At 70.9% G+C, this 27,837-nt stretch overlaps 2 protein-coding genes across 8 annotated transcripts; both read right to left on the bottom strand.

Moving 5' to 3' along the window:
* Positions 1–189: 189 nt before the first annotated feature.
* Positions 190–17,527, bottom strand: EBF4 (EBF family member 4). Of its 5 annotated transcripts, XM_066996997.1 has the most exons (18): positions 17,273–17,527; positions 16,595–16,710; positions 12,131–12,287; positions 11,928–11,991; positions 11,810–11,865; positions 11,461–11,534; positions 10,775–10,843; positions 6,208–6,289; positions 5,203–5,320; positions 4,069–4,202; positions 3,877–4,003; positions 3,447–3,535; positions 3,016–3,081; positions 2,554–2,728; positions 2,276–2,458; positions 1,897–2,100; positions 1,697–1,772; positions 190–1,580 (listed from the first exon to the last, which is right to left on the bottom strand). In XM_066996997.1, the coding sequence occupies exons 1-17, from the start codon at positions 17,525–17,527 to the stop codon at positions 1,702–1,704; spliced, it is 2,040 nt and encodes a 679-aa protein (XP_066853098.1). In that variant the 3' UTR covers positions 190–1,580; positions 1,697–1,701. The 5 variants fall into 5 exon arrangements, 3 of the variants coding, with proteins under 3 accessions (XP_066853098.1, XP_066853100.1, XP_066853099.1); XR_010831609.1 differs by lacking the exon at positions 17,273–17,527 and having other exon boundaries at positions 3,877–3,973; positions 4,069–4,296; positions 16,595–16,857; XR_010831608.1 differs by lacking the exon at positions 17,273–17,527 and having other exon boundaries at positions 4,069–4,296; positions 16,595–16,852.
* Positions 17,528–20,868: 3,341 nt separating this feature from the next.
* On the bottom strand, positions 20,869–27,413 carry LOC106043183 (RING finger protein 145-like). 3 transcript variants are annotated; one of them, XM_066997001.1, is made up of 10 exons: positions 26,527–27,413; positions 24,426–24,534; positions 24,135–24,226; positions 23,539–23,774; positions 23,244–23,419; positions 22,976–23,116; positions 22,644–22,826; positions 22,309–22,456; positions 21,749–22,105; positions 20,869–21,587 (listed from the first exon to the last, which is right to left on the bottom strand). In XM_066997001.1, the coding sequence occupies exons 4-10, from the start codon at positions 23,737–23,739 to the stop codon at positions 21,045–21,047; spliced, it is 1,749 nt and encodes a 582-aa protein (XP_066853102.1). In that variant the 5' UTR covers positions 23,740–23,774; positions 24,135–24,226; positions 24,426–24,534; positions 26,527–27,413; the 3' UTR covers positions 20,869–21,044. The 3 variants fall into 3 exon arrangements, with proteins under 3 accessions (XP_066853102.1, XP_066853101.1, XP_047901592.2); XM_066997000.1 differs by lacking the exon at positions 26,527–27,413 and adding an exon at positions 25,242–25,485 and having other exon boundaries at positions 21,749–22,054; XM_048045635.2 differs by lacking the exon at positions 26,527–27,413 and adding an exon at positions 25,242–25,481.
* Between the last annotated feature and the right edge of the window lie 424 nt (positions 27,414–27,837).

A 27,837-nucleotide genomic window follows, 5' to 3' on the forward strand; every position in this document is an offset into this window, starting at 1 on the left:
CCACCCTGTCCCTGTCCCTGTCCCTGTCCCTGTCCCTCTCTCCCTGGCCCCAGGACCCCCATGCGCTCACCCTACCCAGGGCTGGTGCAAGGCAGCCCCAGGGTCGGGGTGCTGTGGTGCTGTGGTGCTGGTTGTGCCCCCGCTTCGGGGCAGCCCCCTCGCCGCTCACAGACCCTGCCGAGCCGCTGCCTTTCTGCAAGTCCTTTTATTTCCGTTTCAAAAAGCCCCCCCACCTCCAAGCCAGCCTGCACCGCCCGCCCCGTTGCCACCGCCGCAGGGGGCACCAGCACCCTGCTGGGGCCACCCCGTCCCCAGCACTGGGTGACCCCGTCCCCAGCCCCCTGTCCTCGAGGCTGGGCTGGGGACAGGGGCCAGCGCTGGTGGCTGGAGGTCACCGGGGTGGGGGGGCTCTACCCTGGGACCCCCAGCTGGGGACAGGTGGGGACAGCTGGCGAGGTCCCAGCTCCAGAGGAGGGGACGATGCGGGTGGCACGGGCTGGGCACGGAGGCGTCACCTTGGCTGAGGCGCGAGACACACGGCGGCAGGGGGACAGGGGCACACGGCCACCCTGCAAGGGGATGCGGATGGGACAGGGACGGGGATGGGGGGGGGGAGTGGTGGTTTTTTTCTTTTCCTTTATTTACAAAATTTCTGTCCGCTCCCCCCTGCCTGGAAGTGCCAGCAGAGCCCCAAACGGGAGGGGGGGGGGGCAGTGCCAGCCCCGGGGGGCTCCCGCCTGGCCCGCCAGAGCCCCCTGCCCTGGGGCTCGCCTGTCGCTAAAAACGATAATAATATTATTAATAATAACCGTAGTGATAATCACAATAAAAGAGCTGCAGCTGTGTCCTGCGGCTGCCGGCTCCGGGCGCTGACGGGGCCGGGAACCGCGCTGAAGGGCTCAGATGGCTCGGGGTGGGCAAAGTGCTGCATGCCCCCGCGGGGGGCTCGGGCCGGGGGGGGGCAGCGTGGCCCCCCCGCCCCCCCCAGCCGGGCAGGCTGCGCTGGGCTGAGCCCCCGCACGGCCCCGGTGCTGCGCGGGGGCGCGGGGGCAGAGACCCGGCCGCGGCCGCCCGGGAGCTGCGGGTGGGCGGCCGCACATCTGGAAGCGCGCAGCTGGGCAGCGAGCTGGGAGGTGCGGGGGGAGCGGGGCCGGCCGGAGCCTTCCGCCCTGCTTCCAGGCGCTGCCCCCGCACAGGGGTCCTGGTCCTGCGGCACAGGTCTTGGGGTGCTTCTGAGGCTACACTCGGAGGGGTTCATTCGATCCCAGGAGCTCCCCAAAGGCCTCTGGCTGGCCCCATGAGGGACTGTGCCGAAACCAGGGTCCGGCCACGCTGTCCCCTTCTGGTCGTGCTGGCCAGGGTCACCCCCCTGCCCCGGGGGCACCCCGCTGCACCAGGGGCTGAGCTCCGGGACCCACGGGCAGCCAGGGCAGTAGGTCCTGGCCCCGCAGCCCCCCCAGCCCCGGGCACGGGTCGGAGGGGCCGGCACCGCCACGCTCACGGCCGCGCTCGGTCCCGTCCCCGTCTGCTGCTCGGGGCTGTCCTGGCTCCTGCGGGCAGCACGAGGAGCCTGGGCACGGCTGTAAGGGAGGGTGAGGGGTCAGTCAGCGCTGGGGGGGGGGCAGGACCCCAGCCCTCCATGGCCCTGTCCCCATCAGGTCTGGATGCGGCCCCGCGTGCGCCGCCAGGCACCTACTGTGCTTAGGAATAGGCCAGTCCCTGGAGCGACCGCGCAGGGGTGTGGAACTTGTCCGAGTCCTCAAAAGCCGGGTCTGGGCAGTGGGGACCGAGAGAGTGAGCCAAGAGGGGATGGGGACGGGAACAGGGATAGGGACAGGGATGGGGACAGGGATGGGGGCAGCAGGCTGGGGGCAGCCCCTTCCTGGCCAGGCTCACCTTGCAGGCTGCTGCCGCTGGTGCTGGAGCAGGCGGGCGGCGGCGAGGTCTGCGGCCGCACCACGGGGGCGAAGGCGCTTTTCTGCTTCACCGCCGAGATCATGTTGACGGGGGAGAAGGAGAAGCCCCCGGTGGGGGCGGAGGTGGCGGTGCCGGACGGGAGGGTGATGGAGGAGGCACCGAGGGGGGGGCTGGCGGGCATGACTGTGGGGGGAAGGCGCTCAGGACCCCGAGCCCCTGTGCCAGCTCCCCCAGGGACACCCAGGGGGGCCCAGCTGGCAAGGGACAGGGATGGGGACGGGGAGCCCTGGGGCCGGTGCTCCGGGGGGTGCCCGCGGCCAGGGCAGAGCCAGCGGCACAGCCCCAGGTGCGGACTCACTGGCGTAGGGGGAGTTGGCGGTGGAGCCGTTGAGGAAGCTGGGGGAGCCGGGCACCCCCAGGCCGGCCATGCCGCTGCCCCCATAGCCGTTGATGCCGGAGGTGCCGCCGTAGCCGCCCTGCTGCGGCGTGGAGCTGGGCACGTAGCCCCGCGGCGAGGCGCTGCTCGTGTTCCGGGAGTAGCCTGTGGGCGAGAGCGGAGGTGGCACGGGGCAGGGCCATGGCCCACGGCCCCCCTATGGCCCCTCCAGCCCCCCCCGGCCCCGGCCCCAAGCCCACCTTGCTCGGGGCCCTGCGCCGAGTCGCCGATGTTGACGGCCAGCTGGCTGCCGAAGGAGTTCACCCCCATCACGGCGCCGGGGCCGTGGCTGCCGAGCGAGGAGAGCTGCGCGGGGGCGCGGGGGACGCTGTACAGCGCCTCGGCGATGTCCGCCGCGCGCTTCAGGATGATGTCCTGGGGACGGGACGGGCACGGGCACGGCGTCACCCGGGGCTGCGGCGGGGCCCGGGGCCAGCACAGACGTGGGAGCGGGGTAGCTCCCGCTGCCGGACCTGGGCGGCTCCGGCTTCCGCGCAGGTGGGGGGCGGCAGCGCCGGGGGGGTCCCGCGGCCCTGACTCAGCGCCCGGGGAATCCTAACGCAGAGCAGATGTGGGGCCGGCTCCTGCGGCCCTGCTCCAGTGCCAGGATCTGAGCCCGGCCAGCCGGGGGGGGGGCGCGGGGTGGGATGGGGCTGCTGTACCTGGTTGCTGTGCGGCATCCCGTAGAGAGCCTCCACCAGGTCGGCCGCCCGCTTCAGCAGCACCTCCTGGGCAGTGAGTGGCACGGGGTCAGGCAGGACCCGACCCCCTCTGCACCCCCCAGGCCCCCATGTCAGTGACACATCCCCGCAGCGATGTCACAGCCCCATGCTGGCACCTCCCCGGGCTGCCGTGCGATGCCCTGAGCCCAGCCCCACATCAGCCCCATGGGGCCGGGACCCAGCGCTGCCCCACTGTGCCCCCCGGTCCCCCCTGCCCCTTGGCGGGTGGCAGCACAGACCCCATGCAGGGGACCACCAGCGTGTCCCTGCCTGCCACCACCAGCCGTCCCTGTCTGCACCCGCGGGTGCCAACGGGCACGATGGAGAGCAGAGCGTGGTTTCACTACGGCGCTGGGTGAAGGGGTCCCCACCTTGGGCAAGCGCTCGGGGTCTCCAGGGTGCCGGGGAATGACCTTCTGCAGGCGCTGGAACCCGTAGTCGATGGTGGGCTCGTTCAGCGCTGGCCGAGGAGAGAAGGGGTGAGCGGTGAGGCCAGCCCCAGGCCCCCAAACCTGCCCTGTCCTCTGGGGAAACTGAGGCATGGAGCACTCTGCATGGAGCTGAGCAAGGGACAGCGGGAAGGGGGACCCCGGGGTCTCTCCTCCCACTGCAGGGACACCCCCCCCCCCCCCACGTCACCCCTGTCCCCCCCCATGCAAACTGCCTCAGCCCCCTTCCCCTGGCATCCCCGGTATCCTGCGCTGGCTGTGTCCTGGCTGTGCCCTGGGGCCGGCAGCGGGCACAGAGACCCCATGGCACCCCCGGGGGCCGTGCCCCCTCCCCGGGGTGCGGGCCCCTCACCGGTGTAGACGAAGCGCCCCGGGGCGCCCTTGCAGAACTGCTTGGACTTGTAGGAGAGCGTCACCTCCACCACGCCGGGGATGTGCCGCGGGGGGGTCTGCACCCGGATGGCGTGAGGCGTGATGAGCTGCGGGGAGAAGGGGGGGCTGAGCCCTCGGCTGGGCGCGCGCCCCCCCCCGCCCCGTGCCGTACCTCGCTCCACACCAGCATGGTGCCGAAGACGACCTGCAGCCCGTCGAAGAAGTTGTCGCCGATGACGATGACGGTGGCGCCGCCGGTGGTCCAGCCCTCGCTGGGGCTGATGGCTTTGATGCAGGGGGTGGCTGCTTCGGGCGGGGGGGGAGAGACAGGGCAGCAGTGAGTGTGGGGCGCGCGCGTGGCGGGAGCGGGGGGCGCCGGGGTCGGGGCCGGGGGCGCGAGCTGGGGGAGAGAAGGCAGAGAGGGAGAGCAGAGGCAGAGAGTGAGAACCAGGCGGCGGCAGGGTGCGCGGCCGGGGACAGACGGACACGGACAGACGCCACGCGTGAGCACGGGATGGCTGGCTCTGCCGGGGAGACGGGGACAGGCGGCGCGGGGACGGGCGGGGACAGCGGTGGGACGGGGACGGTGCCACGGGGGCGGGCGGGTGGACGGACAGACAGTGTGCACAGGACAGACGGACAGACGGAGAGGGAACACGTGTCGGACGGGCAGACAGAGCACGTATACATCGGTCAGATGGACACAGACGGACGTCAGGGATGCACAGGGTGGCTGGCTGGACAGTGTGTGTGTGGTGGCAGGAGAGCCTGGACGTGCCGAACAGACAGCCAGACGGAGGGACAGACAGAAAATGCACGTGCGTGGTGGGTAGATGGAGAGACTGTGTGCTGGACAGACGGACGAGGCATAAATACCGGGCTCAGTGCCCACCCCAGGGTGCCCGTTCGCCCCGCTGACCCGGCAGGGAGGTGCCGGGGCCAGGGAGCTGCAGGCTCGGAGCAGTGTGGGGCAGAGCGGGGGCACTGCACGGCCCGCCTGGGGGTCCCGGCACGGGGACACGGTCCCCTGGGGCTGGGGGCTGCCCTGGTGCCGTGGGGCACATGTGGCCACGGGGCTGTGCCGGACCCCGCAGCCTGGGGACCCTTCTCCTGCCCCAGCCCCGTGCCCGGCCACTGCTTGCACACACACACGCATGGCTCTGGGTGTGCGCGTGGGGATGCGCACGGCTGTGCATGCGTGCCAGGAGCACGGCACACTCGAGTGCATGTTCCATGGGCACACGTGCGAGTCCCGTGTGTGTGTGTGTGTGTGTGTTTCTGTGTGTGCGTGTGCTCAGGCGCTCACCTTCGGAGGGGTCGAGGCGCCGCGCTCGCCGCCCGTGCTTGGAGTTGTTGTGCACGAACATGTTGTCGGACACGGCCAGCACGTGGCCATCCACGTTCACAGTCGTCGACACGACCACCTGCGGGACCGACATCAGCGCCACCATCCCCTCGTGCCCCACAGGGGACGCAGCCGTGGGGCACTGGGGCTGGTGCCCATCCCCATGGGGACCCCGTAGGACCCCCTGCCACGGGTACGTCACCCCACGGGAGGGTCCTCACCCCCGCGGTCACCTCTGGTGTCCCCTCTGCCCCTGGGCACGGCAGCATTGTCACGCCTGCCCTCCAGCCCCTCCCTGATGTGTGTGCCAACATGTACCACGCGTGTCCGTGCGTGTGCATACAGGTGCAGGAGCCAAGGGGGGGGTGCGTGTGTACCTGAACGCGCTGGTGAGCGCTTGTGTGTGTGCAGGCGCGCTGGTGTGCGCATTGTGCACGCGCACGGGTGCCGTACCCACGCAGAACACGGCACTGCAAGCCCCCAGCACCACCCCCAGCACCGCCACGCTGCCAGGACCTGCCCGTCCCACGCCACCCCCTGGGGACACCCTGGGTCCACGGTGGGGACACCCCACCCCGCCCCCTGCGCCCCCACCCCACCTTCCCCCCTCCCTCCCTCCGGCGTGGACTTGGCTGTTCTCCCGGAGCTGCTTGGCGCTATGCAAATTGGATAGGTCGTTAATCATGTAAAAATGTCACAATTATCATATCTTTACGAGAGGCCCTAATGAAGGCGCCCGTGCTGGGTGGGGGACGGGACAGAGCCCCCCCCCCCCAGCTTTGCTACGGAAACTCCAGCTGTGGGAAGGGGGACGGTGGGGAAGACTTTGCAAAGGGGTCGGGGGGAATTCAGGATCTGATTCGCCTTCGGTGGATCAAAACCCCCAATTCCCCTCGGCCCCTCTGAGAAAGAGACGGGGCTCCTGATGTGTGGGGCACGGCTTGAAGGGGGGGGCCCGGGGCTCACCTGGAAGCGCCGCATGTCCCGTGGGTTCCCTGCGTTCTTCAGGCAGTTTTGGTTGCACTTGAGGAAAAACTTGAGGAAAAACCTGGGGAGGAAGGAGGGAGGACAGCGGGGTGAGGGCAAGTGTCCCCGCTGTCCCCATGCCCCCAGCCAGATGTGCTCAGGAGCTCTCCGCCACGCAGCCCCCCCCCATGCATGCACCTCACGCGATGTGTGCGCACACGCCTTGCACAGACACACCCCAGGGCCCACGTGCTGAGTGGGGCTGACTTGGAAGATGGGTGGGCAGCAGGGCGAGCTGCCCCCGCCACCTCCCGGCCTGATGAAATATGCAAACTGCTTGTCCACGGCCCTAATCAGCATCGGCCCCTCAATAATTAATGAGCAGCAGCAGCAGCACTCACGCTAGGGGGAGGGATGGGGTGGGATGGGGTGGGATGGGGATGGGGATGGGATGCACAGGGATCATGGCACACACACCTAAGAGCACAGACCCGTCCCCCAGTATCACGGACACATCCCCTGGGATCAGACGCACATGCCCCCGTACCACACGGGTGTCCCTGCGTGCACGCACGCACACAGTGCGCACACAGCTGCACGAGCCCCGTGCAAGGCCACACACCACCCCCCCACACACACCCCCCGAGCTGTGCCACCCACTCCCCCATGCCCGGTCGCGGTGCTGAGCCCCTGGTACCGGGGAGACCCCACTGTCAGCACTGTGTGAGCACAGGGTGGGGGCAGCCCCGGCCCCCCCGCACCACCCCGGGGAGCCATCCTGCCCCAGTCCTGCCTCGGCATTGTCTGAGCGCCTGATCCCAGCACCCCGCACTGACGCTGCGCCCCAACCTCCTGCTCCAGCATCTCCCTGAGCACCCCGCCCAGCATGCTGCCCTGTGCCCTGGTACCCTGCCCCAGCAGCCCAGCCCAGCACCCCAGCCCAGCACCCCATCCCAATAGCCCATCCCATCCCATCCCATCCCATCCCAACAGCCCAGCCCATCCCATCCCAGCATGCTGCCCTGGTACCTTGTGCCAGAAACCTGTCCCAGCACCCCATCCCGTCTTGTCCCAGCACCCCATCCCATCCCAGCACCCCATCCCCTCCCACCCCGGCATCCCCCTATCCCAGCACCCCATCCCATTCCAGCACCCCATCCCCCGATCCCAGCACCCCATCCCCTCCCACCCCAGCACCCCATCCCCTCCCATCCCATCCCAGCACCCCATCCCCTCCCATCCCAGCACCCCATCCGATCCCAGCACCCCATCCCATCTGATCCCAGCATCCCATCCCATCCCATCCCAGCACCCCATCCCATCCCAGCACCCCATCCCCCCATCCTATCCCAGCACCCCATCCCATCCCAGCACCCCATCCCATCCGATCCCAGCACTCCATCCCCTCCCACCCCAGCACCCCATCCCCTCCCATCCCATCCCAGCACCCCATCCCCTCCCACCCCAGCACCCCATCCCATCCCAGCACCCCATCCCATCCGATCCCAGAACCCCATCCCATCCGATCCCAGCACCCCATCCCCTCCGACCCCAGCACCCCATCCCATCTTGTCCCAGCACCCCATCCCATCCCACCCCATCCCCTCCCACCGCAGCATTCAGCCTTGCCCCCCCCCCCCGGGGCTGCAGAGGGGCTGGGGAAGGCTGGGGGGGGCAGGAGGTGGGTGGGAGGGGTCGCAGGCCCCCCGAGGGCCCCGGGCATCCCAAGCAGAGCAGGGCCCCCCCCCTGCCGCCGTGTCCCCCGGGGGGCTCCTGGCCCCGGCCGGCACAGGGACGGTTTTACCGGGAAGGGCACGGGAAGCGCCCCCCCCCCTCCGCCCCCCCCCCCCCGTGTCCCGGGCGCGGGGCCGCGGCCTCGCAGGTGGTAATCAGCGGAAGGAAGGCGCGGGGAGGGGGGGGGGGGGGGGGGCAGGAAAGCAACCCCCCCCCCCGCCAGGAGATTGACAGGGGCGGCGCGGGGCGAGCCCCCCCCGGCCGGGCCGGCCCCGCGCCGCCGGGAGGGGAGCGGAGCGCAGCGGAGCGGAGCGGGGCGGCTCGGGGCGGCGGGCGGCGGGCGGCCCCCTCCGGCACGGCGCAGATGGGCGCGGAGTTAAAAATACAGCGCCGCGCATCCATTAGCATCCTGATGCGCCGCGCTCCCCATTTAATATGCAAATTCCCGGCAGTGCTGCCGAACACCTTCTGTTCCGAGCGCATAAATTTGAATTCGCAATTAGAATAATCTTGTATAATTAATGAAAAGCGTCAATTTTAGCTCCTAAGTAATTTGATTAACATGTTGATAGGGCACTTATCTGGCTCTCTAAACCAGTGGGGCCGGGCGTCGGGCCGGGAGCGGGCGCGGGGGCAGGGCCGGGGGGCGGCGGCGCCGGGCGGGACCCGGCCGGCCCCGGGCACCGAGCGGGCCGGGGGGGGCCGGGGGGTCCCCGCCGGGGCCGGGCCGTGGGGCAGCGGCCGGGGCAGGGACAGAGCCGCGACCCCCGGACACGGCACGGGGCAGGGGCACGGCCCCCGCGGGTCCCCGTGGCCGGAGGTTCCGGTGGGTCCGGCCCCGGGGGGACCCGTCCCCACGCCGGGCAGCCGGGGGGGGGAAGAGGAGGGCGGGGGCCGGGGGCACCGGGGACCCTCTGGCCGCTACCGGGAGTTTGTCTTGGCCGGGCCGCGGCCGTTGCATCCCGCAGCTGTGCGGGGATTTCCTGATCCATAGGGCGGGGGCGGACGCACATCTGGCTGGGCACAGCTGGCCTGGCACATCTGGCCGGGCACATCTGGCCGGGCACAGCTGGCCGGGCACAGCTGGCTGCAGCTGGCAGGGTGCGGGGGACCAGGCCCCGGGACCTGCCACCCACCCAGGGCTGGTGTCACACCGGGAGGGCAGGGGACAGGATGGGGACACGGTGTGCGAACATGGCCAGAGCCTCCCCTTGTCCCAGGTGGCCTCCAGCACACGGGGAGCCACCCCCAGGGACCCCAGGGACCAAGGGGCACGGAGCGAGGTGAGGAGGGGACACGGCCCCAGCATCCCCCCAGTGCCACCGACCCCCGAGCTGGCAGCCCCCAGGGACAGCCCTGGTGCCACCACCGACACGGGCCCCCAAACGCCCCACTGTGCCCCAACAGCCCGGTGGTGTCACCGGGAGGGTGCCACCATGCTGGGAGATGTGTGGGGACGGGGATGGAGAGATGGCACGTGGGGTGGGGAGACAGGAGGACGGACAGACAGAGGGACGGTGGGGTCCGGGGTGCTGCGGGGCGGAGGGAGGAGCAGAGCAATGCCTGGGGAAGGGGTGAGGGGAGGGAGGGAGGGAGGGAGGAGGATGCGGCAGGGAGGGAGGTGCGGTGTGTGCAGCCTGCCCAGGGCGGGTGGAGGGCACAGGGCTGCACACAGATGGACAGACAGACAGACAGACAGACACCTGCCGCAGAGCCAGGGCTCTGCCCGTGGGGCTGGCTGGGGAGGACGCGGTGCTGTATCCAGCACAGAGCGCCGCCTCTCCCCTGTGCCGGGCTGTCGGCCTGGGGCACAGCATAGCACTGCACAGTATGACATGGCACGGCACAGCATGACATGGCACGGCACGGCACGGCATGACATGACACGGCACAGTACAGCACGGAGACTGGGTCCCACTGCTGACCCCCAGTCCCACAAGGGGGGGACCAGGAGGTGGCTCCTGACCATCTGTGCCCCCTTGCGTCCCACTGCAAGAGCAGGGGACCCCCTCCCCGCTCTGTCCTGGGGCCGGGGTGCCCCAGGGGTGTCAGCCCCTGCATGGGGACCCGGGGGTGACACCTGCTCAGCCCCAGCACCGAGGGATGGGGCGCACACACGGGGACCCCAGCACGACACAGGGGTGCCAGCGCTCATCCACCACGCAGCAGGAGGCTCGGGGGGGACTCGGGGCTGTCCCTCCCCTGTGGGGCACACGCCTGGGGACACCGCGCCGTGCCAGGCTCTTCCCGCTGCACGTGGCCCCGTACAGGAGTGGGGCTGCCCCGCGGCCCCGTCTGGCCAACGGCAGTGGCTGGGTGCCGTCTGTATTATTTATTTGTTTGACGCACGTCGGAAGTGCCGCGCTGACTGCGAGCGAGCGGCGCTTCCCCATCTGTCACGGCTGGCTGCCACCGCAGCCCAGTGGGGGGACGCGGGGACACAGGGACCTGGGGACATAAGGACTCAGGACGTGGGGACACGGGACATGGGGATGCAGGGCACGAGACAGCAGAGGTGAGGGTCCGTGGGGCTACACAGTGCTGCTGGAGCAAGCATCTGGGTGGAGACGAGGCGCTGCCTCGTTCGGTGCCACCCGATGCCATCCGCAGGCAATGGCCCGTGCTGGGGGGGGGGGACTCCTACCTGTCCCCCAGGGCGCAGGGCAGGATCCGGTGCTGCTGTGCCAGCTGCACAAACAGCAGAGAAGAGGGAGCGGGGAGCGCAGAGCGGCTCCGAGGTCATTAGCGCTAACGAGGCAGCGCTCACATCCAGCCCCCCGCCCAGGGACTCCCTGCCCTGGCTCCCCAGGGACCCCCGGGCGCTGCCCCGTACCTGTCGATGATGACGGGGTCCGAGGGCGTCTCATTGCGGTTCCCGCAGCTCTTCTTGTCACAGCAGCGGCTGGGGGAGAGGAGCAGAGTGAGGGAGAGGTGCCAGGACAGCCCCATGCCCCCCCAGGACCCCAGGGGTACCCCCCACCCCCAGAACCCCCCCATCACCTTTCCCTTTGCTGGGGAGCAAAGGTGGGGGGGCAGACAGGGAAGGGACAGCCACGTGCCCCTAGGGGAGCAGGGCTGGAGGGGTCCCCAGGACAGGGACATCGGCCACGTGGTGCCAGGGCACGGGGGGCTGGGGCGCCACAGGGGATGCCCTGCTGCAGCCCCCCCTTACTGGTCCCACTGTGCCACCAGGCTCTGAGTTTGGGCTCTGCAGCGGGGTGCCATGGGTGGGCTCCGTGCGCCGGGGTCGCCCACGCCCCGCATGCTCCCACGGTGGCCCCGCGCCGCCCACGGGGTCAGGGGACACGGCTGAGCCCCAAGGAGCACCACGAGGAGCACAGGGCCCGGCCGCAGCATCGTTAGCGCGGCTCCTGGAGATCAATTAGCCGTGCTGGCACGGAGCGCTAATTTGCACAAACACCGAGTGAGCGTGGTAAACAAGAGCGGCTCTAATGGGGCACGGGGGACCGCGGTGCTGGCACCAGGCAGCTGGGGCTGGCAGCCCCCCCGGCCCCCTACCTGCACATGATCTCGTGGGTGAGGAGGACCCGGCACATCTCTGGGTTCTTGTCCTGCCCCTCATAGATGATGGCCTGGGGGGGAGAGCGGGAGGTGGGGGCTCCGCCAGGCCCGGAGCTGCGGGGCTGGGGACCCGCGGGGAGCAGCGGCCGTGCCCACAGCCATGGGGTGTGTGGGGCGCGTGCACACGCGTGTGCCCATGCACACCTGTGTGTGCCCACGCTGCACACAAGTGCACACAGCCGTGCCCATCCCGCACGTCTCCGTGTGCAGTGCGGGGCTCGGTGGCTGCGTGGGATGGGGCGGCCGATGCAGGGTGGGGGCCACGGGGACCCCCCCGCAGCGTTACCTGCTTGGACATGGAGTCGACGAGCCTGACGTAGAGATCCTGCTCGGTCCGGACCCCTGTGGGGCGAGAGGGGTCGGTCAGCCCGGCACGCGCCCCTGCACCCCCCCCCAGCACCCACCGTTGCTGTAGAGCAGCTGCAGCCGGTAGTGGATGCCGTTGTTGGTTTTCTCGCCGTTCTGCTCCTGGGGAGGGGGGAGAACGGTCGGGTGGGGGCCGCGGGGTGTCACCGTCCCCCGGGTGCAGCCCCAGCCCAGTCCCGAGCCGCAGACCCCTCACCCTACGGTGGCCTCACCCCCCCCATCCCGTGCCCCCCGGCCTCACCCGCTCCTTCTCCACGAAGTCGATGAAGGAGGTGCGCTCGATCTCCACGGGCTGGCCCTGCCGGTCGTACATGGCCAGGACGAAGTGGAAGAAGTTGGATTTCCGCAGGTTGGAGGGGGGCTGCTTCTCGAAGTGGGCTCGGGCCAGGCCCACCCCGCTGCGGGGACGAGGCAGGGGGTGAGCGCGGGGCGGCTGCTGGGGCCCTGCGCCCCCTCCCCAGGGCCACCTGCGTCCCCCCACAGAGCCCCTTCCCCAGGAGGGACTCGGCACGACGTGCCCATCGTGATGCCCACGGGGCGGGGGTGTCCCCGGCACCCATGGGATGCTACGAAGAAGGAAGCAGGGAGGACCACGGCCCCCCAGCCCTGCACCATGGCCAGGATGTCCCCCACCCAGCTCGCCCCCACCACCTGCAGGGCTTGCCCTGACGGCGAGCGAGGCCGAAGGCCGTGGCGCACAGAGGGGGGCAGTCATGGAGACCCCCCAGTTCCCACTGCCGCAGCGGGGCCCCACCACGTGCCACAGTCGGGGCGAATGCAGGCACCAGCAGCCCAGCCCCACGGGACCCACTTGCTGTCACAAGGACTTGCACACGGTGACAAAGCAGCGGTGGCACGGGGTGACAAGGCTCGGGTGGCACGGGGGATGCCAGCGGATGGGCGGCAGCTCCGGCACTGCCCGCTCCCCCGGCACACGCAACCACCCACACGGCCGGCACCGTCCCCAGCCCGGCGGGTGGTCCCCGGCCCCGCAGCGGTGTCAGCGCCCGTGCGGGGGCCAGCGCCGCCCCCGCCCCGCACATCGGCGTGGGGGGCCGCGGGAGCAGGACCCGGCCCCGCCGTGCGGCTCGGCAGCCAGCGGGGCGGCGCGGCCAAGACAAACACGGGGATGTAAAAAATTCCCCGCTTCCGTGATTAAAAACACATCGGGCGATGAGCGAGCCGGGGGCGGGGGGCTTGGCCCCCCCAGCACCAGCCTCGGGGGGCTCGAGCTGCCGGAGCCGGTTCCCACGCTGCCTCGGAGCCTCCCCAGCAGGGCAGGGACCGGGACGGCCCCACGGGGACCCCACGGCCTGCACCGACCCCCGGTGTGGGGCAGGACCCCGCAGTGCCCGCACCCCCCCGCAGCCCCCCCGGCGTGGGGCAGCCAGGGCGCAGGCAGGGGTCAGCACTGAGGGGGGGGGGGCACAAACGTGCGGGGCTGGACCCCCCCCGGCCCTGCTCCAGCCCCGGAGCCCCCCGGGGGGGACACAGGGCTCGGTGGGGGGCAGCCCCGCAGGGCGCCCCGCTGCCGGAGCCGGGCCCGGTACGGGGCCCCCCCCCCCGCTGTGCCGGGGCACGGCCGCCACCTGATGGCCGGCCCGGGAACGGCGGGGGGGGCACGGCCCGGGCACGGCCCCCCAGGCCCCCTCCGGCCGCCCAGCGCCCCGCAAAGCTGCGGGACGCTCCGAGGGCGGGGGGCGCGCAGCCCACCGAGCTGCCTGCGGGGGCTCGGAGCCCCTCTGCACGCACCGGGGCGCCGGTGCCCCGCGCTTGCCTGGCACACGGGTGCCCGAGCACACTGCGACGTGCACGGCCGGACGCGCGTGTGCACGCTCACACACTCGCTGTCCCCGTGCGCTGCTGGCAGCCCTGCACACCTCCGCGCACACGCACACGCTCGTGTCCTTGCTGCCTCACACCCGGGCTCCAAGCAGTGCGGGGGGCGCTCCCCGGACCCCGTCCGTGCCCACAAGCTGGGGCTCCGGCAGTGCCAGGCTCCGAGCTCCAGACCATCCTCCCCACACGTGGGTGCTGAGCCCGGGACCCCGCAGTGCACGGGGACCCCAGCTCGGTGCACGAAGCCGCACGATGCTGCTGGGACAGGGGACCCCACCGGCTGCGCTGGAGCCCGGCCACGGGGCTCCTGGCTAATGCGAACGTGGCACGGTCCCAGCAGCAGGCAGAGCCGGGCAGCTGCAGCGAGCCAGCGCTCGCCCCGGCCTTTTAATTCCCCTCCGCCTCCCCCAGGCTTTTTTGGCCCTAAAGTGCAGTGGGGGGGGGGCGGGGGGGCCCACGGGCTGCCGGCCGGGTAATAGCTGCATCTCTACTCCCAGCGCTGCCGAGACCCCGGCGCTCCGAGAGCCGAGCCCGGCTGCCATTAATTATTAAAGGAAATCAGAGCATTTCCTAGCAAATGAGACCAGCGAATGTCTGTTACAGGAAAGCAACATCTTCCACTCACGGATCCTCCAGGAACAAGGGGCACCGTGCAATTATGCAGCCCAGGCTCCCCGCTCGGGCTGCGGGAGGGTGGGAGGGAGCCCGGGAAGCCGAGGCACGGCGCGGGCTTCTCCCCGGGACCCCATCCCCGAACGTCACCCCCGGGACGTGCTCGGGGCTGCTCGCGGGCAGCACGTGGGGAGCGAGCCTGCGAGGCGCCGCAGGACCGCGGGGCCGGTGCTTGCCAGTAATGAGAGGCCCCGGGGCCGGGCAGCCGGGTGTGGAGGTGGCGAGCAGCCCGCGCGTGTCCACACGCGTGTCACCGCCGACACACGCACCGTTCACACCCAGCTGCTGGGGACAGCGGCGGGACGGGGACGGCACTGCAGGCTGCCGGGCACATCATCTGCCGCCCCAAAACTGTGGGGCTGGGCAGGGGTCCCTGAGCCCCTTCCTCATGCACCGACACACGGGGACACACGGCAGCCCCGTCCCCACCACCGAGCCCAGCCCTGCCTGTCCCCCGCTGTCCCCCCGTGCTGCTGCAGCCGGGGAGCAGAGGCAGGGGGACGGACATCATCCGCCTTCCTCACCACCACACTGGGGCATGGGGAAGTCTCTGGGTGCATGACGGCCAGCACCTCCCTGCGCCCCGGCTCTCACCCCCTCTGCAGCCCCCTCCCCACCTCCCGGGGCCGGGCCAGCCCCCCCAGTGCAGCCCCTTGGTGCAGCCCCTCTGCTGGGGTGCTCGGCCGGGCTGCACCGGGTGGCTTTGCCGGGGACGCAGTAGGATCGCTGCGGTTTTGCAGCACCCCGGGGCATCTGCGAGTGCAGCAGCGGGGGGGTTCCCAGGGGAGACCCCAGGGCTTCCAACACAGCCCCCGGGGTGAGCAGGCGGCAGGGCTGGCAGTGGTGCTGGGGGGGCTCGGGGATGGTGCCCAGATGGGCAACCCCACCATGGGGCTGGCGGTGCTGGGAACGTCCTGCTCCGCTGTGGCAGTCACCCCCCACCAGAGCCCAGCCCCACTGTCCCTGGTTGGGAGGGGACACGGGCACCCTCAGCATGGGGCAGGGGCACTGGGGAGGCAGCACCCACACTCTCACTGGGCTGTGTCCAGGCTGTCCCAGGGCCCCCGGCACCTCCTGGCACCCCTAGGCAGAGCCGCAGCACGCCGCAAGCACGGCACCCCCGTACCGAGCCCCCCAACTCATGGGGACAGCAGGAACAGGGGCACTAGGGACAGGGGTGGAGGTGTCCCCCTGCCACTGCCGGGACCCCTCTGGGCACGGGGCTGGGGAAGGGCAGGGGAGCATTGCGCAGCCCGGAGCCCTGAGCCCCACGGGGACGGGGTGGAGCACAGGGAGCCCCTCAGGGAGGGCAGGGGATGGAGACAGGGAACAGAGAGCCCTGTGAGGAGGGCAGGGAATGGGGTGAGACAGAGCACAGGAGGGCAGGGGGCTGTGGAGGCAGCAAGCCCAGCAGTGCAGGCTGCGTGAGCGGTGTCTCGCCCGGCCGATGCCACCAGCCCTGCCCAGGAGGAGGGGAAGGCGCCGCCGCCAGCCTTACCCTACAGCTGGGGCACAGGGTGCGGGTCTGGCCCCAAGACGCACAGCACGCAGCTTGGCACGAGCCCCTCGCAGCTCCAGCAGCAGCACCTGCCCCACTGCGGGACCCGCCGGCCCTCCCAGCACAGGGTGACCAGCCTGGCACGCGTGGGGTGACAGGGCTCGGGGTGCTGCTGAGGTCCCCGGGGGTCCCCGCGGTACCCAAGGTACTCAGGGGTCTGGATAACCTGTGAGGCCCGAGGAGCCCAGGGTGTAGGGGGCACTTGGGATGCCTGAAGTCCCCAGCGGGCACTAGGGATGCCCAAAGCATCCGGGCTGCCCACGGACCTCGGGATGCTGAGGGGGTTGGGTGCCTGGGGTGCCCAGAGCGTGCAGGGTGTGCCTGGAGTGTGCGGGGTGTTTGTGGGGCACGGGGTGCCCGTGGGGCACGGGGTGCTCGCAGCACCTGGGATGCCGTGGAGCTTGTGGTACCTGGGCTGCTGGGGGCAGCCGGGATGCTCCTGGAGCCCACGGAGCCCGGGGTGCCCACGGAGCCCGGGATGCCCACGGAGCTTGGGATGCCCACGGAGCTCGGGATGCCCGTGGTGCCGGGGATGCCCCCAGAGCCCGGGGTGCCCACGGAGCTCGGGATGCCCGTGGTGCCGGGGGGATGCCCACGGACTTGGGATGCGGAGCTCGGGATGCCCCGTCCCCTTACCTCTGCGCCGCCGTGCTGGCGTCCAGGATGCCGGTGCCCTGCAGCCACCTCACCGAGGGCAGCCCGGCCGTCAGCGGCTCTTCCTTCATGGGCAGCCCCCCCCGGGGCAGCGCCTCCTGCACGGAGAACATGGCAGGGGCTCAGCGGCCGCCCCCAACTTCCCCCCCCCACCACCCCCGGGCGCGGCGCTCAGAGCCGGGCAGGTGCCGGGCGCCGCCGTCCCGGCCGCCGGGGAAGCGGCATCTGCGGCGGCTGGGCGGCCGGGAGCGAGGGGAGGCTGGGGGGGGACCGGGGGGGGGCCGGGGGGGCGGGCGGAGGCAGGGCCGGAGAAGTTGGAGACGGAGGAGCCCAAGTGCGGGGAACCGGGAGGGGAAGGGGCGGGGGGCGGCGGGGGGGGGGGAGGGATGGGGAGGGCAGAGGAGGAGGGGGAGGGGGGAGGGAGGGAGGCAGAGGAGGGGAGGGAGGGAGGAAGGCTGGGAGGAGGAGTGGAGGGAGGGCTGGAGGGAGGCTCGGGGGGCTGGAGGAGGGATGGAGGGAGCAGGGGAGGGCTGGAGGGAGGGAGGGAGGCTGCGAGCACCGAGGGAGGGATGGAGGCACGGGAGGAGGAGGAGGAGGAGGAGGAGGCCGGGGGAGGGCTGCGGGAGGGGGCAGGCGCTGCCCGGGGCGGGGGCTCGTTACCGGCCGGGCGGCGGCGGCGGCGGCGGGCGCGGCGCGGGGCGGCGGCGGCGGCGGCGGCGGCGGCGGCAGCGGCAGCAGCAGCAGCAGCGGGCGGCCGGGGGGGGCCGGGGTCGGCGGGAGCCCGGGGGGGGCGCCCCCCCCGCCCCGCCGCCGCCCCCCCCCCGCCCCGCGGCCCCGCCGCCCCGCCGCGGCCACCAGCACCATCAGCACCAGCACCCGCCGCCGCGGCCCCGCCGCCCCGCCGGCCCGGGCCATGCCGCCGCCGCCTCCCCGGGGAGGCAGGGCCGGAGCCGCCGGGGGAGGCGGGGGCCGCGGCCGGGCAGGCTGACATCATTCCGGGGAGGAGCGGCCCCTCCCCGCGCCGCCGAGGGGCTCCGCGGGCAGCGCCGCCGCGGCCGCCGCCGGGGGGGAGAGCGGGGGGCGGGGGGGGCGACACCCGGACCGCCGGGGACGGCCCCGGGGGGGGCCCGCGATGGGACGCGGCGGGGAGCCCGGAGAGGGCGCAGGGATGCTCTGGTGGACACCTCGGCTGCACCTGCGAGACACCCCGAAAGGACCCCAAACTGGTCCTGTGGATGCCCCAGAGTGACCCCAGTGCATCCCCCGAGACACCCAAAAAGATCCCAAACCAGTCCCATGGATGCCCCAGAGTGACCCCAGTGCATCCCCCGAGACACCACAAAAGGACCCCAAACTGGTCCCATGGATGCCCCGGAGTGACCCCAGTGCATGATCCCAAACCAGTCCCATGGATGCCCCGGAGAGCAACCCCCGAGACACCACAAAAGGACCCCAGACCCTGCGGACAGCACAGCATCCCCCGAGACACCCAAAAAGGACTCCAAACCATTCTCATGGATGCCCTGGCGTCACCTCTCTGCATCCCCCGAGACACCCCAAAAGACACCAAACTGGTCCCATGAATGCCTCAGAGTGACCCCACCTCGAGACATCCCCAAAAGACCCCCAAACTGCCCTACCCCAGAGTGACTGCATTTCCCAAGACACCCACAATGACTGGTCCTGTGGACACCCTGCTGCATTTCCCAAGACAAAAGGACCCCAAACCGTTTCTGCAGATGTCCCAGAGTGACCCCTGAGACACCCTGGGATCCCCAACAGGCTTTGGAGACGTCCCCCAGGGACCCCACAGAACCCCTGGGGCACCCTGCAGAGACCCCCCCCCCCATCGCCTGATGCCCCCCAGAGACCCTGGGTGGACCCCAGGCAGGCTCTGAGCACAGCCTGGCCCCACTGCGTCCCCCTGACATCCCGAGAGGCCTCAGTGCCCTTCGGATGCACCCCAAGGCTGCCCAGAGAGAGCCCTTGGGCCCCTCAAAACCCCACAGAGACCCACGCAGCCCCCTGTGCCCTCCCGACGACCCCCCCGTGCCTCCTGAGGGACCCCAGTGCCCCTCTTTGTATCCCCTGCATCCCCTCCGCTGACCCCAAACGAGCCCCTTGGATACCCCAGAGTGACCCCAAACGAGCCACTGAGCACCCATCACGAATAATTGGGTCCTTGGGGATACACCCCGGGGGCAGGGACCCCGAGGGCGGCGCTGAAACAGAACCAGGCAGCCCCCAGCCCCCCCCCCCAGGGTCCCCAGCACCCCAAGGGGCCAGGCTGGGGAAGGTGGAGCTGCCGGAGGGTCCGGGGGGGGGGACACACGTCCCAGAAGGTTTCTGTCCCTGTCTGCAATGGGCAAGTAAACGGAGCAGGAAAGGACAAACCAGGAGGGGGAGGGGACAAACCCCCGAGGGATGAATCAGGGAGGGATGGACCCAGGAGGGCTGCACCCAGCAGGAATCGCCCCCAGGACCCCCCCGCAGGGGAGGCTCAGGAGGAGGCTGAGGACTCGAGGCTCTGCTCCATCCTCCTGCGGGAAGGCAGCGCTGCCAGCCGGGGGGGGAGCGGGGGGGTCCCGCGGGGCTTGGACAACTCCCCCGGCTCCTGCGCTGCGGGAGGGGACAGCCCTGGGGGGGTGGGGGGGGGTTCCTCGGTGTCCCGCAGCCCCTGCTCCTTGCGCAGCTTCTGCACCTGGGCTCTGCAGGGGGAGCCCCCGGGGGGGCTGAGCCCACCGAGCGCCCCCAGCTCTGCCCGGAGCCCCCTGAGGCTGGTGGGGCCGTGGGGTTTCCTGCAGAGATGGGGGCGTCCGTTCACCTGTGCACCCACCCGGCCCAGCGTCCATCTGCCCGCGCACCCACCCATCCTGTTGTCCATCCGTCTGTCCCTCCGTCCACCCATCCCCCCCACTATCCACCCATCCATCCACGCACACATCCGTCCCAGTGCCCATCTGCCCTTAAACCCCCCCATTCATGCACCCCCCCCCCATTTATGCACCCCCCCACCCCAGCACCCACACACCCAGCCCGTTGTCCGTCTGTCCGGGCACGCACCCACCCCCGTGTCTGTCTGTCCCCGTACCCCCGGTGGGTGCCCGGCAGTGGGGTTTGGGGTGCGGAGGGGAGGCAGGGGCCCTGCTGCCAGCCCCGGGCACCCCCCCAGCAGGGTCCTCGGGGGGGGCCGCCTTGGTGCTCCCCCCAACCCCCCCCCCCATGCTGCCGGTGCCGGCGGTGGGATCGCAGGGGTGGGCAGCACCCAGGGGACCCCAGCCCTGTGCCACCCCCCCCGCCTCCCTCACTTCCAGGCAGCACCCTCGGAGCCGTGCCCAGGGGGGGGACGCTGGGTTTCTCTGCCAGGGAGCCGCGTTCCCTGGCACGGATCCGGTAACGCACCCTAATGCCGGGGGGGGGGGGCACGGGGGGGCTGCCCTGCTCACGGCTGGGGGCGAGGGGCACGGGAGCAGCCCCTTGGGGGTCCGGGGGTCGAGGCGTTGGTGTAAGGCTGGGGCTGGGGGCTGCGGGGGGAGGAGGGAGCCTCGCCCCGAGTGGTTTGGTTTTATGGCCGGTTCTCTCTCCCTCGGCTAATGGGCTGCACAGGGCCCCCCCGGGACGCTGCGTCACCCTCCTTAGGGTAAGTGCAGGGTGGGGCTGAGCTGGAAGGGGGGAGCCCATTTACCTCCTCCCCAGGGACCCCGGCCCTTGGGGCCCTCCCTGCCTCCCCTGCCGGGCAGCAGAGGGGCTGCCAGAAGGGCTGGGTGCCCCCCACCACGGCTGGGTGCCCCCCAGAAGGGACCCCCCCCAGCTGGGCTCCTGCCCCAAATCCCACCAGGCACCGATGCCCCCCCAGCCACAGTGCGGGTCAGCACCACGGGGACCCCGGCAGGGCTCAGCGCCCCCATCCCCATCCCCTCTTGGGCTCAGCTGGGAGCGGAGGGGGCCCCACGCCCTCCCCCCAGCACGTGGATGGGACTGGGGAAACGGGGTTGGGGCTCAGGGCGCCCAGACCCACACCAAGCCCCCCCTTCCTGTGCCAGACCCGCACTGAACCCACAGCACCCCGCACCAGCCCCCTGCCAAGCCCAGCGCACCCCTCCTCCCCCAGCCATGCCCCCCGTGCCAGGCAGGCACCCGCCCCGCGCCCCCCCAGCACGCAGGGCTGAGCAGGGCTGGATGCGGCCCCAGCACAGCCCCCCCTGCAGGGCCCTGCCAGGCCCGGACGCGTGGCAGCAGCACGGGGGCGCAGCAGCTTCAGCTCCGGATTTATTGCAAAAATCAGTCCGTGGGGCACGGCTTGGTCCCAGCCCCTGCGCGCTGCGTGGCCCCAGAGAGAGACCCCAGTCCTGGGGGGCCTGGAGACCCCTGGCACCGGGGGGCTGCTGGTGCGGGGTGCCCAGCGGTCTGCATGGGATGGGGATGGGATGTGCTAGGAGGGGTGGTGGCCACTGTGGATGTCCCCACCGTCCCCCGCACCGGGGTTGGGGCTGGCAAAATGGTCCAGGCTGGCAGGCGAGGGCACCAGCTGCTGCGAGTCCTTGCCGGGGGGCCCGGCCCCGAGGGGCGCAGGGGGCACGGGGCAGGGACAAGGGTCCCCGTGGGGCTGTGGGATGGCACCCGCTGCTTCCTCACCCAGGGCAGGGGCGCTGGGATGAGCAGGGAGGTGGGGGCTGCAGGGCCCAGCCCCGTCGCCCTGGCAAGCCCTGCCGTCCCCTGGGCCTGCGGGCGCGCTGTCCCCACGGGGCAGCCCGTCCTCCCGGGGCTGTGCTGGGGCTCCTCCATCCACCAGCACCTCGTCCTCGTGGGCCGGCACCTCCTGAGCCGCTGTCCCGCTGCTGGCATCGTCCTGGGGGGCTGCTGGTGTGACCTGCTGGTGGCACATGGGGCACGTGTCCTGCACGTAGAGCCACTTGCGGAGGCAGGCACCGTGGAAGAAGTGGCTGCAGGGGGTGATGACGGCCACCTGCATGTCCTGCGGGCGGAGAGAGGACGTCACCTGGCGGCACCTGAGGTGCAGGGCTGGGGCAAGGGCCGGCACGGGACCCCGGGGGCTGCTCCAGCCCCCCCCCGTGCTGGGGGAATCAGCAGAACGGGGCCCTCCCGGTGCTGCAGGGGGTCCTGGCAGGGGCTCACCTGGAAGCAGATGGCGCACACGTCGTTGTGGTCCCGCAGCTGCCCACGCGTGGCCCTGGGCAGGGAGTTGATCTTCTTGGCAGCCTCGCGGCGCAGCAGGAAGCTCCTCCAGCCCGACTGGGCGCGCAGCCAGACGTTGAAGTAGGAGTGGATGATGATGACGGAGGCGCCCATCCAGCTCCACTCGCCGAAGAGGGACTCCCAGGTGCCGTAGGCCACCACGCACAGGGCCACCAGGAACTCCAGCACCCGGCTCACGGCGTTCACGCAGTAGATGATCTCGTCCATGCGCTCCAGCGGCGTGTCCTGCAGCAGCTCCACCATGAAGAGGGCGTAGATGAAGAGCGTGCCCATCACCTGGCGGGCAGCGGGACGCGCCTGGGTGCTGCTGGCCGGCACACAGCACACCCCAACCCCACCCCACCCTTGGGAGCACGCCTGGGACACGGCCGTGCTCCAGAGCCCCAGGGAACCTCTGCTCACCCTGCCCAGGGCCGGGGAGCTTCCGGGGACGTTGGAGGGGACGTGCACCCCCACAGGAGCAGGGGCCCCCCCCGTACCTGCAGGGAGGTCAGCATGCAGCTGGAGACCAGGATGAGCAGCCAGAAGTCCAGGTGGAAGAAGTGGGCAATCTTGTAGGCCATGAAGCAGGGGAAGACCAGCAAGAAGAGGCACATGCTGATGCCGCGGAAATGCTTCCAGAGGCTCCTGGGGGGGCGCAGCTCAGCCAGGGGGTGCCTCCCACCCAGACGCCCCCCGGCAGCACCCTCTGCTGCCGGCCCCCTGCTCCAGCCACCTCTGGCTCTGTTCCTGCCCCGAAGCGAGCAGCTCCAGGCCAGGCAGAGGGGTGCAGGACAGGGCTGCGTCCTGCTGCTCTTCCCCAGGTGACCGGTACCTGTTGCGGGAGGCCCCCAGCGCCAGCACGATGGGGTCAGCTATCTCGATCATGGACTGCAGCGTGGATGTCACCACGATGAAGAGGATGATGCTGAGGAGGAAGGTCCGCTGCAGGACCTGCAGGTCGAGCAGCCCCGTCTGCAGCGCCAGCAGCAGCAGCGTCACGCCCTCCGTCACCCCCCTGCGAGGAACACGGCGTGAGGACGGGGGCCCCCATGCCCCCGGCCCTCTTCATCCCATACTGGATGCATCCCAGCCCTGGGGTCGCTCCTGACACCCCCATCCCGTGCTGGGCTCAGACAGGGCCCCCTGCCCACAGCCCGGGCTCACCTGTGCATGACATTGCCGTTCTGGAAGGCGCTGAAGCCCAGCAGGTAAAACTTGCAGAGGTTGAGCACGCCCAGGGCCAGGTAGGAGACGGTGAAGGTGAGGCCGACGAGGGAATAGGGCGTGCTGCAGCACTCGGCCACGCTGCGAGGGAGCCGGGCTGAGCACAGACCCTGACAGCGCCCAGCGCAGCCCAGGGAGTGCCCGGCCCCATCCCTCCTCCTCCTCCTGAAGCCAGGAGGGAGGAAGGCAGAGCTCAGCTGGCGCCTACCTGCTGAGCAGGACGAAGAGCAGGCCCTGCTGGGCTACGGCGCTGCCGGAGGAGGCCAGGAAGGAGGAGAGCCGCAGGGAGAAGAGCACCAGCCAGAAGACGAGGAAGAGGAGGGGGACGGCCAGCTGGCTCCAGAGGGACACCCCCAGCGCCAGCAGCCGGTACACCTCCATGGCCTGCGGGGCAGCACAGCACAGCTCGGGGGGGGGCCCACCCCATCCTGCCCCGTGCAGGGGGACGAGGGGTCTTGGTGGGCTGGGGACAGCCACAGCGGTGGGTCCGCAGCCCCCCTTACCTGCATGATCTCGCGACAGGCGGCGGCAGCCAGCTGGAAGGGGACGAGGACGTGGGCGCTGAGCACGTAGAGCACCTCCATGCTGGTGCAGATGGCAGCGAAGGTGTTGGCCAGGGGCAGCGCGGGGAGGGGGAAGCCGCAGAGCCGGGCCAGCACGGGCAGCAGCGGGGCGGCGAACAGCCAGGCCTGGCGGGTCCTCATCAGGAGCGCGCAGAGGGTGCAGACGCAGACCTGGCCTACAGAGGGGACGTGGAGGGTGCTGAGTCCCTGCAGCACCCTGATCCTGCTCCCGGTCCCCAGCCATCAGCTGAAACCGAGGGCAGGGGGCTTGGGAAGACCCCACGCTGGGGCACGCACAGCATGTACGGCCACAACGGGACAGCAACACCCCGAGACTGACAGAGTTGGGCACTGGGGGGGCTCAGCCCTTCCCCTGCATGCGCTGGGCCAGGCCTGGGGTGTGCCCCTGGACGCATCACCGCAAGCCTCTGCCTTGTCCCCTGTCCTGCAGCCGTTCCCCACCCTCCTGGTGCCACTGTCCCCACGCTGGGGGTCCCAGGGCGCTTGGGAGGCTGGAGCAGCCCGGGCTGGCTCACCTGCGAGGGCAGTGGTGAAGCGTCCAAACGCGGCTGTGTCGCTGTACACAGCGCCCTGGAATCCGTGCTCCAGCTCGCGGCGGACGTAGTCACTGCACAGAGAGAGGCTCAGCACCCTGACACGTCCCCGCACCCCAACACGTCCGCAATGGCCACCCCTGGGGGTGGGCACTCAGAGCGCCCCGCAAACAGCCCCGCTGCTGCAATGCCCCCAAACTGCCCCCACCCCACAGCGCGCAGCCCAGCACCGCGGTGCTGTCCCCCCCCCGTCCCCCCGTGGCCAGGCCTCACCTGGCCGCCTGGTGCCCCGCACAGAGCAGCAGCGCCGTGAGCAGGTGGAGGTAGAGCTTGACCAGGGAGCGCACCGGCAGCACCAGCAGCACCACGCACAGCACGTGTCCTGCGGAGAGGAGCGGGTGAGAGCCCTGCCGGGGGGGGGGGAGAGCCCTGCCGGGGGGGAGGGGGAGAGCCCTGCCAGCCCGGCCCCGCCGCTCGGGGACCCCCCTGTTACGGCACACACACATCCCCTGTCCCCAGCACCGCCACGGGACGGACCCAGCCGGGGATTGCTGCCCGTCCCCTCCCAGCATTTTGGGACTCTGCAAGCTGCGAGGAGCCTGGGTCTGAGTTTGGCTTCCCGGGCACAACTGGCTGCCTCCGGTGAGAGGCCGCTGCCACCGGGCTCTTCTGCGCCTCGCACCCCCACGGGGCCGGTTGGGGCAGCCCCCACAGCGGCCGTAGCTGCGCGACGTCCCCTCGCAGGGAGCCGTCGGTGCCAGCGGTGCCACCGGAGCCACCCGTGCCGTAAGGCACCGTCCCCGTTTGCCCACACCGGGGCCGTGACACCGGGCACACCGCAGCACCCACACCCCACGGCCGTCCCCCCGCTCGGTGGCAGGAGCTCTCGGTGGGCACCGGGGCGGGTGCGGGGGTCACGGGGCAGAGCCGCCACCCCACCGGGCTCCCCGGCACCGGGGGACCCGCGGGGACCCTCTGGGCACTCGGCACCCCCCGGCCCCAGCCCCGGCCCCGCCGCGTCCCCGCCGCGCCCCGGTGCCCGCCGGAGCCGGGCCGGGCCTGCCCGCCCGGTGTCCCCGCGGCCCTCACCGAGGCAGGAGGCGGCCCGCAGGGCTCGGGCCCGCAGCGGGGCGCCCCCGGGCAGTACCGGCAGCGGGCCGGGCCCCGCCGCGTCCCAGCGGTACAGCGCGTCCAGCAGCGCCAGCGCCGGCACCCGCAGCGCCACGTTGGCCGCCGCCTCCAGCCGCGACATGGCCGGGACGGGCGGGGGAGGGGGGCCCCGGGGCCCGGTGCTGGGGGGAGGGGGAACGGGGGGGGAACACCGGGGGAGCTCCCCCGGCCCGGCGGGGGGCGCCCGGCTGGGCCCTGTGCGGGGGCTCCCGGCGGGGCGGGCCCCGCCCCCGCTGCCCCTCCCGCTCCCGCCGCCGCCCCGCGCCCGCCGCCACTTTCGCTTTCTCCCGCCCCGCCCCCGCGCTGCGCCGCGCGCCCGGTGCGTCGCGGGGGGAGGCCTGGAGCGAGGGCCCGCCCGCGGCCGACGCTGCGGCCGCCATCTTGGAAGCGGGCACGGGTCCCTTCGGCCCCGCTGTTCCGCCATCTTGAGTGAGGGCGATGCGCATGGGGGCGGCCATTTTGGAGAGGGGCGCGGCCCGCCGCGGTGACGCCGGCCCGGCCGGGCGGCGGCCATGTTGGGTGCGGGCAGGCTCCGAGGGGGAACCCGCGGCCGCCATTTTGAGAGGGGCGCGGCGGAAGGGGGGGCCGCCTGCACCGCCTCCGTGCCGCTGATAAACCGAGCGCCAGCGGCCAAGGCGGCTTAAAATCCTAGAATCACAGAATCACAAAATCCCAGAGTCCCAGAGTCCCAGAACCATCTAGGTTGGAAGAGACCTCCAAGGTCACCGAGTCCAACCTCTGAGCTAACACTAACAAGTCCTCCACTAAACCATATCGCTAAGCTCTACATCTAAACGTCTTTTAAAGACCTCCAGGGATGGTGACTCCACCACTTCCCTGGGCAGCCCATCCCAATGCCTAACAACTCTTTCAGTAAAGAAGTTCTTCCTAATATCCAACCTAAACCTCCCCTGGCGCAACTTTAGCCCATTCTGTGAGAAGCAAAGTTGTGTTTTTGCAGTAAAGAACTAATTTTCTGTACTCCAAGGTAGTTGTGTAGTCATAATAAGGAGAAATGCTCAGTAGATAAGCGGACAGTAGGCGGCCTCACTGTTCCAAAATAAGGCAGAAGCTTGAGAAAAAACAGGATGAGCAGCGTTGGAACAGTAAAACAAAGATCACAGGTTCTCAAAACGTAAGAAAGGGGGAAAAAAGGGAAAAAGGAGAAATTAAAGGGTTGAAAAAAAAGAAAAATTGTACATACATGGTATAGAGGAGCGTCGAGTAGCTTGTGAACCTGCAGTACTCGGCCAGTGAGGACACAGGGGAGGGGATCAGGCGTCGGGGAACAGGGAATAAAAGTTGATGCTTTGTTTACTAAAATGCGCTCCTGATTGACAGGACGCCCGCCACTGCAATCGCGAATAAAATAGCTCCACAGAAGATCCTGTCTGAAGAAAATTATTTGAGATTTTTCTCCCACTGGGCCATGCCCTGGGCACCCCCAACCCCACGGGGGCGGAAAGAAATGTCCGCACATCTGGATGGGCTGCGTGCAGCTTAACAGGGCACCAGGACGCTGGGTGGCAGAGGGGCCTGGCAAGGGCCGCCCTCAGTCCCGGTCCCTGCTGTACGCCCGCACCGGTGATCCCCAGACGCTGACTCCGTGCCTCAGTTTCCCCGCGGGGGCAGCAGGGGTAGCACAGCTCCTGCATCCCGCGGGCTGGCTCTCGGGGCTGGGATCTGGAGAGGAACGGGGCTGGCAGCACCCGTGGGGAGCTTGCTGATGCCGACCACGCACCCACCAGTCGCCAGCTGCCGGCACCTTCCCAGGGAGGCTGCCCGGTGCCTCCCGGGAGCGTGGGCACCGCCGGGCTCCCACCGGGGAAGGGGCAGGTTGATGGGTGTCAGGGACCGGTGGGCACATGGACAGACGGATGGGAACACGGACAGACGGACGGGTACACGGACAGACAGGCACACGGACAGATGGACGGGCACATGGACAGACCGACGGACACACGGACAGATGGACGGACACACGGACAGACAGACAGGCACACGGACAGACGGATGGGCACACAGACAGACGGATGGGCACACGGACAGACAGACAGGCACACAGACAGACGGATGGGCACATGGACAGACAGGCACACGGACAGACGGATGGGCACATGGACAGACAGGCACACGGACAGACGGATGGGCACACGGAAAGATGGACGGGCACACGAACAGACAGACGGGCACAAGGACAGGCAGACGGGCACACGGACGGACCGACGGGCACTCCCGACGCCGCGCCCTTGGGTGGCTCCGTCCCACAGGCTCGGCTCGGCGCGGCCCCCGGCCCGCTCCCGGTGTCCCCCCGGCCTTCCCCCGGCCCCCCGCCGCCCCCCGCCCGCTCCCGGCCCGCAGCACCGCGGACAGCGGCGGGCAGTGCCGGGCGGGGCTCCCCGCTCCTCCCGGTGCCCGTCCCGTGCGCTCCCGGTCCCGGCGCTCCGGGCTCCCCCGGGTCCCCCCGGTTCAGGCGCTCCGGTCCCAGTCCCGGTCTCCAGCCCGGGTCGCTGCC

The sequence above is a fragment of the Anser cygnoides genome, chromosome 4, assembly GCF_040182565.1.
Source record: "Anser cygnoides isolate HZ-2024a breed goose chromosome 4, Taihu_goose_T2T_genome, whole genome shotgun sequence".
NCBI lineage: Eukaryota > Metazoa > Chordata > Aves > Anseriformes > Anatidae > Anser > Anser cygnoides.

Bases quoted from the DNA above. Each gene is read 5' to 3' on its own strand.
- EBF4 (XM_066996997.1), bottom strand. From the start codon at position 17,527: ATGGCCCGGGCCGGCGGGGCGGCGGGGCCGCGGCGGCGGGTGCTGGTG. The intron at 11,535-11,809 runs GTAACGCTGCGG...TCTCCCCCCCAG, and splicing joins TCGACTCCATGTCCAAGCAG to GCCATCATCTATGAGGGGCA. The intron at 6,290-10,774 runs GTACGGGGCAGC...CTTCCTCCCCAG, and splicing joins GACCCCGTCATCATCGACAG to GTTTTTCCTCAAGTTTTTCC.
- LOC106043183 (XM_048045635.2), bottom strand. From the start codon at position 25,404: ATGTCGCGGCTGGAGGCGGCGGCCAACGTGGCGCTGCGGGTGCCGGCG. The intron at 24,535-25,241 runs GTGAGGGCCGCG...TCCTCTCCGCAG, and splicing joins GCGGGCCGCCTCCTGCCTCG to GACACGTGCTGTGCGTGGTG. The intron at 23,117-23,243 runs GTAGGCGCCAGC...GCTCCCTCGCAG, and splicing joins CTCTTCGTCCTGCTCAGCAG to CGTGGCCGAGTGCTGCAGCA.